The 13,665-nt window shown below is 44.9% G+C and overlaps 1 protein-coding gene across 1 annotated transcript in view; it reads right to left on the bottom strand.

The window, feature by feature from the left end:
• Positions 1-8,966: 8,966 nt before the first annotated feature.
• CDKN1A (cyclin dependent kinase inhibitor 1A) overlaps positions 8,967-13,665 on the bottom strand; it is a 9,190-nt gene continuing 4,491 nt past the window's right edge. Inside the window, exons 2-3 of the mRNA XM_011354534.2 lie at positions 11,831-12,280; positions 8,967-10,528 (exon numbers count right to left, since the gene is read on the bottom strand). Of these exons, the coding sequence (XP_011352836.1) occupies positions 10,479-10,528; positions 11,831-12,275 (495 nt within the window). The 5' untranslated portion in view covers positions 12,276-12,280 and the 3' untranslated portion in view covers positions 8,967-10,478. The remainder of the gene's footprint in view (positions 10,529-11,830; positions 12,281-13,665) is intronic.

Raw genomic sequence — 13,665 nt, 5'->3', positions numbered from 1 at the left:
AGAGGCAGAACTACAATACAGTATCAGCAGGAGCCTTAGGGCCCCTGCAATTTCATCATTCCCTCACCAAATGGGCAAAGAACCAGGTATGCTCTTCATCTCACTTACTTCAATAACTACACGTAATAGCAACAGTCACAGAACCCAAGTTGTCCAAGCTGGTGGGTGTGAGAGATCGCCTAGTGCCTTGTTCTAGTCTACTCACCTCTCCTCACTAACTCAATAGAGAAACTCAGGCTCTGGGAAGCTAAATGACTAGCCTGAGGTCCCATGACCATTTAAAGGAGGTCATCAACCCAGTCTCCCGCCCAAGTGCCCTCCATTACCCCATGTAGAGAGCCCCAAATTCATAAGAAAAGAGGGTTTAGCCCTTTGCACCCTTGTCATAGGAGCTGGGTGGGGACTGCTGCTCCCCAATCCCATCCCCCCGCCAAAGAAAAGAAGCAATGCAACTCCATGGTGGCTCCCACCTCTCAGTGGCTCCCAGTAGTGCATGCAGCCCGTGCCTCCTAGACCTGGTGATGAGGCAACCACTGCCCCAAGGAGTCCACGAGCTCTGGAACTGTTAACAGTCTTGTCTCTTGCTTAATCACTCTTTCCGTTCCCCAGCGAGCCAATCTCCTGTGTTCATCTGCGAGACTTCCTGTAGAAGTGGTCACTGGTTATCCTTTCACAATCTTGCTTGGTACTCCTGAGGCCTCCTTGCCCTAGAATCTTGGAACTGAAGAATGCTGGAGCTGGGAGGGAGGTTCTTCTAAGCAGAGGCTCCAGTGGTGAGGTAGACTGCCTCAGGTCACCCAGGCCTTAGTGGCAAAGCCAGAAATTGGACCCTACTCTCTGGTCAACAGGGTGATGCCATGCCTTATCCCAGCCAGAGTGTTGATGGGCACAGTTATGGCTAAAGCTGGGTGTAAAACTGCACACCATGCCTTACCTCAGGGCTTCACTCTCAGACAGTGTCTTGGAATACCAGGGGAAGCTTACATTGAAATCATCTTTTACAGAATAATCTAACCTAATACCAAAATATACTGTAGAGCTACAATTATCAGAACAGTGTGGTACTGGAGCATGAATATAAATGGATAAATCAATGGTACAGAAAAAAAGAATAGACAGGAATAGATTCAAATATATACACGGTAATTTAGTGTATGATAAAGGTGGCATTTCAAATCAGTGAGAAAGATGGATTATTCAATAAACCATTAAGAGAATGGGCTAGCTATCTGCAAAAATAAACAAAGTTGGAGCTCTAACTAAAATAACTCCATATGGACCAAAAGTTTAAGCATTAAAAAAAAATTGTACAATTATATGTTGTTTGGGATTGAATTCAAAGTATTTGAAGGGTAGGGGGATGGGTGGGGCATAGAAGAAATAATACAGGCCCTGGCCCTGTTCTCATTAATTACTGTTGAGGTTGGTGGGGAAACCAGTGGCTCATTCTATTCTTCTCTCTACTTTTGTGTCTGTTTGAACAAATGCCATAAAGAATCATGGGATAATTTTTAAATAATCTTGGAGCAAGCAAAGCCTTTCCAGGCATATCGCAAAGCATTAGAAACCAGAAAAGAAAAGATTGAGACATTCAACTATATAGAAACTTTAAAATAAAAATAAATAAATAAAACAACCGAATAGCAAAAAAACAAAACCAAAAACAAAAACAAAAACAAAAACACACTCTTGACAAATAAAAAGGCAAACTACAAAAAATTTCACATATCACAGGAAATAAGCTACTTTCCTCCTTATATCATGAATTTCTACAGATTAATGAAAAAACAACATGCATTAGAGCAATTGGCACCATATGTAAATAGACAGTTCATGGAGGGAATATCAATTGCTTCCTTTTCCCTAGTAATGTGAAATTTTTTCTTTCTATTTTTAAAAATTAAAGTATAGTTGGCATATTATATTAGTTTCAGGTGTACAACATAGTGATTAGATATCTATACACTTTACCATATCATGACCATGACAAGTTTAATAACCATCTGTCACCATACGAAGTTATTATGATACTATTGAATATGTTCCCTGTGCTGTACATTGCATCACCGTGACCTATTCATTTTATAGCTGGAAATTCGTACCTCTTGATCCCTTCACCTTTTCCTCCCATCTCCCATCCCCCTCCCCTCTGATTACCATCAATTTGTTCTCTGTATCTATGAGCTTGTGTTTTGTTTTGCTTGTTTGTTCTATCCTTCAGATTCAACACATGAATGAAATCATATGGTATTTGTCTTCCTCTGTCTGATTTATTTCACTTAGCATAATACCTCTAGGTCCATCCATGTTGGACAAATGGCAAGATTTCATTCTTTTTATGGCTCAGTAATCGATTGCTTTTAACTACAGGAAAAAAATGCTTATCTTCACTCATAATAGAAGAAATAAAAATATAACTACAATGAGCTTTCATTGTAAAGTATCCAATTAGTAAAACTTAAAAAAAAAAACAAACCATGTTGTAAAGGGTGTTTTGTAGGGAAACGCCCTCACATGTTGTTGGTAGGAAAGAAAATTTGTACATTTTTTATGAAAAGAAATGTGGTGATACGGATCAACCTTTAAAATGCAAAAATCTTTTTACTCAGCAATTTCACTTCCAGTTGCTAGTCCTACAGGTGATATACAAAATGATAATAAAAAAGGATATTCATTGCAACATTGTCCACAGTAGCAAAGGACTGGAAACAACCTGAATTTCCATCAACAGGGAACTGGTTAAATAAGCTCTGATAATGTCCATAAAATGGCCTGCTGTGCAGCTGTGAAGAAAATGAGAAAGATCCAGGTGGACTGATATGGGATGACCTTTAAAATATATTGTTGAATGAAAAAAGTGAGGTGCAAAACAGTGAGTAAAGTATGCTTTGCATAAAAAAGTGTACATATATGGATGAAATTTATGCTATATAAATGCACATGCATTCGTATAAGTTTGTAAATGCTTAGAATATATCTGACAGAATATACCAGAAACTGGTAGTAGTTGGAATGGAGATAGAGGGAGATTTATGTTAACAATTTGTGCCATCTTCATATTTTACCCATTCAAAAATATATTTAAGAATAATTTGTACATAGAGAAAGAATGATGAAAACATGGCAAAATTTTAATATTTAGAGACTATTGGTGAAGAGCACAGGGGAATTATTTTACTATTTTTGCAACTTTTCTATATGTTTAAAATGATTTCAAAACAAAAAGTTTTCAAAATTAATAAATTTAATTTCTAAATAAATCTATATTCTCACAACCAACCATAGCCAGACACTGTGCTAGGCACTGAGTATACAAAAGTGAAAAAAAAAAAAAAAAAACAGAAAAAAGAACCATATGTAATATGTCTACTAGCAATAAGTGCTGCGAAGAAAAGCAAAGCAGAGTGAGGGAACAGAATGGTAGGAGGAGTATTTTAGAGGGTGTGGCACGGGGAGACCTGTCCAAAGACGCGATACTGGAATAGAGTATGTGAGGAAGAAAATATGGAAAATGAGAGCTCAGGAAAAGGGAACGGTGAGTGCAAAGGCCCTGAGGCAGAAGCATGGTTTGTGAACACGAGGAACAGAGAGCAGGCCAGTGTGGCTGGAGCAGGTAATGGCAGGAAGAATGGAGATGAGGTCAGAGGTAACAGACATTACGACCTGCAGGCCATGTGAGGACCTGGTTTACTGTAAGTGAGATGGAAGCCATTTGGAGGGTGAAGTGATCCAACGTAGGTTTTAAAAGAATCCCTGTAGCTGCTTTCATTTTGGAGAATAGACTAGAAGGCAAAGACAGAAGCAGGGAGACCAGTGAGGCGGCTTTTAAAATAATCCAGACAAGAAATAATGGCTTGGACCAGGAGGGCAGCAGTCGAGGTGATGATGAGAGGTGACTAAACTGTGGGTATATTCTGAAAATAGGGCCAACAGTGTTTCCTGCTAGATTTGGGCAAATGCGACAAGTCCGGGACCTTTTATTCTCCAGTAAGAGCCTCTCTTCATTTCTCTTTGAACAGAGCAAGGTTAGATTTTTAAGACCCAACCCCTAGGATCTCAAGGCAGCCTCAGTTCATTTGCCCCAACTCCACCTTCCCCTGCCAGCACAGAAAAGGTGGAGGTGGAGTGGGATTGGGGGGTGGGTTAGGGGGGGTTGTGTGACAGCCCTCTCTGATGGAGCCTGAGTGTCCTGGAGTGTTCGGCCTGGCTTCTCCCTCTGAACCAGTCTAGGGAGAAAACTGTCCCTGACCAACTAGCAGGAGGACATAATCAAGTATTAAGAAAAATGTTAGATCCAGGCCTTTTTGGAAATAGTGGAGCTAATTTTAAAATACAGTGTCACTGGACTTTTAAAAACACTGAGCTCAGAAACTACATTTTATAAAAACTGAATTAACGAACAAGAGTCAAAGACAGTGAGACCATTATATGAACGAGAAAACTTTCGCACTCATGAATTTTCAGTTCCCTTCAGTTCCCCTAAAAGATGATTGAATTCACTTTGCAGTTTAGTAAACCCTGAAGCAAAATGCTCTCTGCTCTGGAGTGCAGTGGTGAGAGCTATAGTTCAAACTAGGAGACCTGCCTCCAGCTGCCAACTCCAAGCTTAGTCTAGGAGGTTGGGAGGACTGGCAATGTCAGGGGAAACCAGGGCCAGGGAGTTAGTTTTGAACTTGCATTTATATAGCACACTTTACGCACGACTGGGAAAACCTAAGTTACATCAAAGACCACAGAGAAGAACAGAAGGAGATAGGTCCCCAGCAATCCTCTTCTTCAAGGGGGCAGTGGCCCTGGGTGAGGCACTTCCTCTTTCTGGTTTATCGAGAAGGTAGTATGACCTGGGTCATCAAGGTGGATATCCTAGCTCCCCACTCCTTCCTAGGGGCATGACCTCAGGCAAGTGATTTAAGGACTTATTGCCCGAGTTTCTTCTGTAAAACAGAAGATAATAGCACCCACCTTGTAGGTATGTTGCAAGATTCAATACTATAAACCATATAAAATATTTGGAACCACGTTAGGCAGATGATCATCAATGTTAGCTGTTATGATCCAGCCAATTTACAGATGGCCTTGGTCATGTGCCAGACCAATTGTCAAATGATAAGGAACAGTGACTGGGGTGCTGGGGTGAGGTGGGTAAAGTGGAAGATTGGGACGGGGTGGGGTTTGGGAGACAAGTGCTCAAGTCAGGAAAGAAATGGATGGCGTCAGTAGTTAAGTACCCCAGAGGTACCCAGACAAGTAGCCCGGAGGAAGAATTCTAGGGTACGTTCCACGTGGACTCTTCAGACATCCTGGGCAAGTTTAGGTCCCAGTTACATACAGCAGAACTTACTCACCAACACCTTTTTTTCTTTCCTTCCTCATATTCTCCACTCTCCAACTTGTGCTTCCAGGGACCACCTCCCAAGTAAACCATCTTTACACAGGTTGTTTGGGGTGTGGGGTAGGAATCTAATACAGTTGGGACTAGAAATGGCAGATGGGCTTCTGAAAATGGATCCTTGCCAGTGAGATGACCTGCCAGTGGTAGTAGGGTGATGGTATCTCGTGGTAGGCTGTGGCAACACAATGACTGAGACACAGCTGTGTGAGGGGCGTTGAGATGAGGGGCGGGTGGAAGTCTAGGGCAAAACTGACTTAGTAAGTCAAAGACTCGGGCGGTGCTAATTATGAGGATTGTGGAGCTGACTGGCTTTTGTCAGCTACTCTAGAAGCCTTGAAAAAAGAGAATGACAGGCTTAATCCAGGGCATGCTGTGGAATACAGGACTCCACAAGAGCTTTCTAAACCACCCTCATCTCCTGTGGCCCAAGGGTGGGCTGTGCTGATAAGAAGTCCCAGGATTTGATAACAAAGGTGGTGGAGCTACAAGAGAGACTGGATGCACAGCACCAATGGACAGGGAAAGGGTAAGGCACTGAGGCCTGGAATGGAGACGTTTGGGTGGATGCACTTGAGGACCTTGGACCCCCAGCTTTCCCCGAGCCTTCCTGGCCTGCAGAAGTGCCCCCTCCCTTGCTGGAGCAGAACTCTCTCTCAGTATCTGCAGTCCACACAAAAGATTCATCCAGATGCCTCACAAGACAATGCTTATATTCCTCGATTTCCACCCCACCTCCCCTCACTGCCTCTAGACCAGAGTCAGCAAACGTTTTCTTCAAGAACAGGAGAGTAAATATTTTCAGCTAATGAACCATGTGACCTCTGTGGCTCAATTCTGCTTTTGTACTACTTAAATTAAGAGTGCAAAAAAACAACCATAGATAATAGGTAAGCAAATGGACATACCTGCGTTCTAGTAAAACTTTATACAAAAACAGGCAACTGGCCCTCTGAGCTGAGGTTTACCTGCCCCTTTTCTAGACCAGTAATTAGGGTTGGGTCTCAGCATTGCCCAATCAGGAAAGTACAGTGCCTGCTACTAGATGAAATAACTTACAAAAACGCAACGGTTCTGGCTGAAATGTATTGGTAGGAAATAGGAAACACATACGGGAGGAGATATCAAGGATGTGGGACTGGGGCTGGGGAGAGGAGGAATACAGGGCTGGATAAAGAGTTTTTAAGGAGGCCTCTCTCTTGATTCAGGCTTGATTCAGAGGTGGATGAAATAAAATGGACTTGCTACATGAGAACCCACCAGCTGACTGTCTTCCCACCAGAAGACCCTCCCTTCTTGAAACAATAAAGAATGCACTAGCAAGAGGAACTCAGTGCTGGCTGAAGAGATGTTGCCATGGGCACTGTCAATGGAGACACAAAGGTTCTGCAGAAGCAGAGGCCACACAGGGCCACTGAATCCTCAGAGGCAAGGTGGGCACAAGGCCTGAATGGTTACCAGAGGCCTCTGATCTGCAGGGCCCTGTGGCAATGGCGTCCCCAGGGGTAAGAGAGATGGGCATTTAATGAGGATATGACTGACTCAACCACAACAGATCAAAGATGGGTGAGCAGAGGTTGATACCAGCTGCTATGATAGAAAGTGGCAGCCTGTCACCCAGTTTCCAGGTTTGAACCAGTTCTCAGACCCAGACGCACTGATTGAAGAGAAAGACCCATAATGCCCCTGTGAGTACATAAAATAAATATCTCTTCAATTCCTCCCCGCAAGGTGCCCTCTGGCTATTTACCAGAATAGCCGTACAGTGTGGAAAGGGAATAACCTGATCTCTTGAGGCCTACTGGATGGAGTCTGGACTTACACTGGTTCCAAGTGACTCGAAATACCATTATATCCTTCTTTTAGAGTAGGGGACATATAGAGTCCTGCCCAGGTTCGTCTCAGAGTCTAATGGGTGTGGACCCACTCTGTGGTTATTTCCTAGCCCTTGAGTGCAATTTGGGATGGATACACTTAGCAGCTGGCAGAACTGGTTTCCCAATCTACGAAATAAGAGTCATTATGAAAAGAAGAACCAAATGCAAGTCTCTAAAATCATTCCATAGTCAAGATAGTAAATCAGAAGCAACACCACACATCCCAGGTGGAATTACAGAGATTAGTCGTGCTCTCAGAGGATGCAAGATGGCCCCATCGTCTCTCCATTCAATCTACCCCATACTGCTCCTGTAATAACCAAACAAAGCATGGCCATTGATGGTTACTCACGTAGTAGCTCTAATTGGTCATTATGTCCCATATGATAGCTTTACTAGAAGAGTCTATGCAGCCTCTGACTGTAAGAAGCTAGTAATATGGCCAATGCATTCTTTCTAAATCCACATCAGGAAAGGAAGCTATCATGTCAGTTAGATTTTAAGTGGTCAGTAACCTGGGGCATGCTAGGACATTCCTCCTATGGGAAAGGACAAGTTATTATACTGTGAACATCTTACCACTGAAAAGAGGCATAGCACTGTGTGGGCCAGTTTGGATTGTGGAGGCAGCATGCTAATGCTCCAGCCCATTTATTGGATGACTTAAGAAGCTGCCATGTTTGAGTGGACGCCAGAGCAAAAGAGGGCTCTGTGATGGGTCCACGCTATGGGACAAGCACTTGGGAAGTATGACCCAGCATATCCCATGGTGCTAGAAATATCCGTAGGTGGTAAGTAATAGTGTGAAGTCTCTGGAAAGCCCCAATGGGACATCCTCACCTTAGACCTCTAAGGTTCTAGAGCAAAGCCATGCCCTGTACAGCAGAGAATGAGTCAGCACTTAAAAAGTAGTTCTTGGCCAAAATGCAGAATTGGGAGCAAGTAAATGATTATCGTTTTGAGCCACTAAGTCTTGGGGGGATTAATTATAAAAAGATAATCAGAACATGCATGTAACAGTACTTTGTTCTTTTTAATGTTGTATACTATTCCACTATATATACACAATTGACATATATATACTTTTGTATACACACACACACTCTTTTGTTAATCACATTGTTTCCAGTTTGGGTCTGTTACAAATAATGTTGCTATGAATGTGTCTTTTAGTGAAAATCTTTACTCATTTCTCTTGAGAACAAACGTAGGAATAGAATTGCTGGGTCATGTAGGAATGAGGGGAGGTATCTTTAGAAGATATTGCCAGTTTTTCGAAATAGTTGAAATATTTTGTTTCTACCTGCAAGGCATAAATAAGAGTTCCAGATGCTCCTCATCTTCATTAACACTTCGCATTGTCAGTCTTTTTCATCTTAGTCATTCTGGCAGGTGTATAGTGGTATCTTACTGTGGTTTTAATTTGCATTTCTCTGATAAGTAATAGTGTCAAGCTACAAGGTGTTCTTTACTTAAAAAGAGCACACAAGAAACCAAAATATTGACAGTGGTGATCTTTGCAGAGGTGTGATGATTTATTGATTTGGTTTGGTTTGGTTTTTATTTTTTGTCTCATGGTCCTTCTGTTTGCTAAGCTTCCTGCATTTTTAAAACTTAAATGCTTAACTTTTAAAATTATAAAAACAACTGAAAAACCTTCCACCTACATGTTCTTAAAGATAACAAGGCATATTCACAAGTAAAGTCACCAGAAATATTTATTGAGCACCTGCTGTATACCCAGCATTGTGGGAGGGGCTACAAAGGACACAGAGCAGTACAGAACTTGGTCCCTGCCCTTGAAAGGTGTACAATCTAGGTGGAGACAGGCAAATGAGGACACATGGAGAGCCAGGAGATAACAGTCCAGGCCAGGAAGTTCCAGGAGCTGGAAGATGTGTGGGGTTAGAACCACTAAGTGCTTTGGTGCCTCCAGGGGTTCAATGTTCAGTGCCAGGAAAGACAGCCCACAACTCCCAGGCCTGTAGTGGCCCATTTGGCATGCTCGATCCACCGCCTCTACTCCCACCATCTTAAAACATCCGACTCCTTGTTCAGCTGCTATTCAAAGTGCAATGAAATGGGGGAGGGGTGGGGCAGATGGGGAAAGTCCTTGGAGGAGTCCCAGGGGCTGCTGTCACACTCTCTCCCTCCTAGAAAACGTCGCTCCCCACCCCCCCCCACCCACATACTTCTAATGCAGAGATCCCCACTCAAGGAGGCCTGTCTGACCACCCAAGATTTCTACCCCGAGCGCTGAGAGGAGAAGAAAGTCACTGCTCGAGTTGCCTGAGGTAGAACTGGGGAATTCTACTTCTAGCATACCCCTTCCCCTTCCCATCCACTGAGTTGGTGGGGACGAGCACCCCAGAGCTGCCACCAGGGTTGAGAGGAGTCTAGAGGGAAAAGACACGGGGGAGAGGAAAGAAACAGAGGAGGACTTGAGAGCCCAGCTAGAAAAGTGGGGCATCTGGAGCTCCTAGAAAAGTCCCAGGGAAGCCAACAGGGTGGAGGCCAAACACTGTGCTGGCCCCACCGTGGGCAGCAGAGGGGCGTGAGGGGAGGCAAGGTGGTTTGCTACGGGACCCTACCTTCCCCAGGCCTTCACAAGACAGAGTGGGGTATCAAGGGCCAGGAAGGTGCCAGTCCCCAGCCCTATTCCAGGCTATGCCCACTTCAAGGTCACCATGCTTAGCCTTAGAGGAGGCAAAAGGACTCCAAGGTTTGGATGATGCCCCCACTCTGCTTGGCCCGCTTCAAAGTGCTATCTCTTCTCAAATTTTAAGGAATTCAGGTCTGAGAATGAAGGAAAGGGGCAGAATTTCATAATGTCAGTGTGACAGTGAACAGAGGGAGCCAGGCCCCTCCAGTGAGCACCACCTAGCAGGTGGGGGTCATGCCAGCCCCACTTTACCTCCAGGAGACAGGAAACAGAGCATAGGATGAGAAATTTTTAAATAATAGTTTGCATAATAAAAATATCTGGCAATCTAATAAGCCTATCATTCCTCTAATGTTTTCTTTAAATAATTCTAATGCCAGCAGCTGGCAGGGGTGGGAGGCAAGCAGGCTATGTACATGAGGAATTTAAATTAAAACACACATAATAATTAAGACACACAAACTAAAAGACTAAGGCAAAAGATGTAGAAGGAGCCTGCAAGGGGCGGCAGGCCCACGTTTACAGGAGTGTGAGGCTTCCAGTGCGCGGGTTAGGGCTTCTTCTTGGAGAAGATCAGGCGGCGTTTGGAGTGATAGAAATCTGAGGAGAGAGAACAGAAGTCAGACAGGCCAGGAGGAAGAAGGCACAATTACTAAATCAAGGCAAACTGCAGAGGAACCAGGGACCCCTCCCTAGGGCCAAAGGGACACATTGTCAAATACTGGGAAGAACTCTGGCAACTTCTGCCCCATTTCCCAGGGTGTTTACAGGACATCACCACGCTTCACAGAAGTCACTGATAACGGGACTTATGTTCCTGAGCCAGCTCTAAGCCAGGCTACCCAATGTGCCACCAGTCCTACGCGGTTATTTAAATTAACTAAGTAAAACGAAAAATTCACTTTCTCAGTCACACTAGTCACATGTCAAATAATCAAAGCTCTATGTGGTTAGTAGCACTGGATATTTGCGTCACTGCAGAGTTCTATTGGACAGCACTGCTCTAAGGATATCATTAGATCATCCATGAAAAGGGTGCCTGCACAATGCTTGGGCCATATAAACATTAGCTATTATTATTATTATCCTTATTGTTAGTTCTGATTCAGCTACGAATTTGCTGTGGGACTCTTGGCTGCAGCTCTTTGAGCCTCTGTTTCCTCACCTGTAAAATGAGGATAACACTGGTATGGTCCTCTAAGGATTAAATGGAATGCTCTCTAGAAAGGCTTTGGTCTAGGGCTTGGCCTAATAATTGCTCAAATGTCAGCATTACTCATTTATAATTTATCAAGCCCTACTATATGCCAGACACTGTTATAGGTGCTAGGGAGTCAGCAATGAACAAGAGAGATAGAGATCCCTTTCTCATGGAGATAATATCCTAGTGGGGGAGATGGACAATAACAAGAAAGTAGCTGCTGACGGTAAAAAGTACTAAAGCGAACAAAATAGGCAGGGCAGGACTGGAAGTAGGTGTGTGTGATGGGGAAGAGGAGTTAAGCTTGTATAGAGCAGCTAGTAAATTATATCTTAGTTTTCTTTCCTTTGCAAATTCACTGTGCAACTTTAGGAAAACCACTCTACCTCTCTGAATCTTGTTTCCTAGTCTATAAAAGGGTGGCAAGAATGTCATATGGTATAGGATTGCTATAAGGACTAAATGAAATCCACCTTAGAAACTTAGCGAAGGACCTGGCATTTAATAAATGTTCCCAATAAATGTTAGCTCGTTGGTCTTGGTTACAGACTTGCTGTGTGACCTCAGGCAAGTGGCTTCCCTCTCTGTGCCTGTTTCCCCCTTGTAATGAGCAAGCAGCACCAGACAGGTCAGCCCTTGCACCATGAATCCTAGGTCTTGGTCCCTTGCAGTGTCAGTGACATTCTTGCATCTGTCCTTACCTGTCATGCTGGTCTGCCGCCGTTTCCGGCCCTGAGAGATACCAGGCCCACCTGGGGACCCCTCAGGCTGCTCAGGGGAGCGAGGCAAGAGGGTACAGGACAGTGACAGGTCCACATGGTCCTCCTGAGCTGTCCCCTGCAGCAGGACAGGTGAGCTGCTAGGCCGCCTGCCTCCTCCCAGGTCGTCTCGGGTCCCCCGGGGCCCCGAGGGCAAGTAGACCTTGGGCAGGCCCAGACCCCACACACGCTCCCAGGCAAAGTTGCCCTCCAGCGGTGTCTCAGTGACAAAGTCGAAGTTCCATCGCTCACAGGCCTCCTGCACACAGCTGGCCATTAGTGCATCGCAGTCTCGGCGTAGCTGCTCACTGTCCACTGGGCCGAAGAGGCGACGACAGGCCTTGCTGCCCTGGGGGATTGGACGGGCATTTCGGGATGGCTCCGACATGGCACCTGCAGGTGAGACAGTAAGGCACTGGTTAGTGGGAAAATAGACCCCCTTACCAGGCAGTGCTTTGCTCAGGTGAGGTCTTTCTACTAGAACAGGAGGTGAAAGGGTGTCTCTGGTTCCTTCCAGCTGTCTACCACCTTCTTCCCACAGGGCCCCCCAAACATCCCACCATCAGACACTGGGTTGGGGCAGAGCTCAGCCAGCCTGGACCCCAGGGCGACTGAAAGAGCAGGCAGGTGAAGGGCAAGCTTATGTCAACAAAGGCAAGTTTATGCAATAGCAGGGATCAGGGGCCTGTTTACCACCAGGTATTATCAGATAAAAACCAATTTACTGTCCCCCTCTGTGGTGTCCCTCATGGACGTGAATGCCCAAGTACCTGTGAATTGCCAGTCCAGCAGTTTCCCAGCCCCAGCCCTGGCCAAGAGGTCAGTTACCAAATGAATGGACAGGCTGACAGCTCCTCCTGAATCCGCCAGTCCAGATGCGCATGTAGCATAACTCTGCTCTGACACTTAAAAATACCCTGGACTTTGGGGTAAAAAAAACAACTGGGATCTAGGCCTACCTTTCCTGCTTACTATCTAAACTTTAAAAAGTCACTTAATGTCTCTGGGCCTCAGTTTTCTTAACTATAAAATGGAACTTTATGAAAGCTTCAAGAGCATGGCTGTGGAAACACGTTCAAACAATTGGTCAGGGTGTCCCTCTAGGCAAGGCAGATGAAACAGAGCGGAAAGGCTGTATCTTGCGGCTAAGAGCAAGAGTTCTAGAGCGGGACTGCCTGGGTTAGAATCCTGGCTCTGCTGGTTGACCCTGGATAAGTGGTTTAACTTCTCTGGACTCTACTGTTCTCATCCATAAAATGGAGACAATAATAGTGAATGTCTCAGAGAACAGAGGATTAACTGAGTTGATGTAGGTTACATGCATAGAGCAATACCTGGTATACAGAAATGTTTGGAAAACAGAAGTATTATTATTTCTCTCTGCCTTCAGTTCTAGCTGAGCCTCCCCCCAGGCCACCACCTCCTTTGAACAGCAGCTGACAGGTGCTGTAGGCTGAGCACCTTTCCCAAGGATGTCATCAGGTGGGCAGCCTGGGGCTGAGGAGGAGCTGGGCAGGGCAGGGCACTGATGATTTCTCCCAGGCTGAGCCACATCCTGCCAGGCCCATCAGGTGATCTGAAGTCTAGACAGCCTTGAAACCCCTGCCCTATGTTGCCTACATCCAAAAAACCTGTTTTGCAGGCAAAGAAAATTAATGGTGGCTGGTCTACCCTGTTCCTCTCCTCCCACTTCAGGAGAGGGAAAGCCAAGGGTGTTTGCCCATGAGGGAGTGCTGGCACCCACTTGCCCTGCTCTGGCCTGACTCCACGGCTGAGCA

Source organism: Pteropus vampyrus, unplaced genomic scaffold, assembly GCF_000151845.1.
Source record: "Pteropus vampyrus isolate Shadow unplaced genomic scaffold, Pvam_2.0 Scaffold18, whole genome shotgun sequence".
Taxonomy (NCBI): domain Eukaryota; kingdom Metazoa; phylum Chordata; class Mammalia; order Chiroptera; family Pteropodidae; genus Pteropus; species Pteropus vampyrus.
This window is presented reverse-complemented; position numbering and strand designations above follow the sequence as displayed.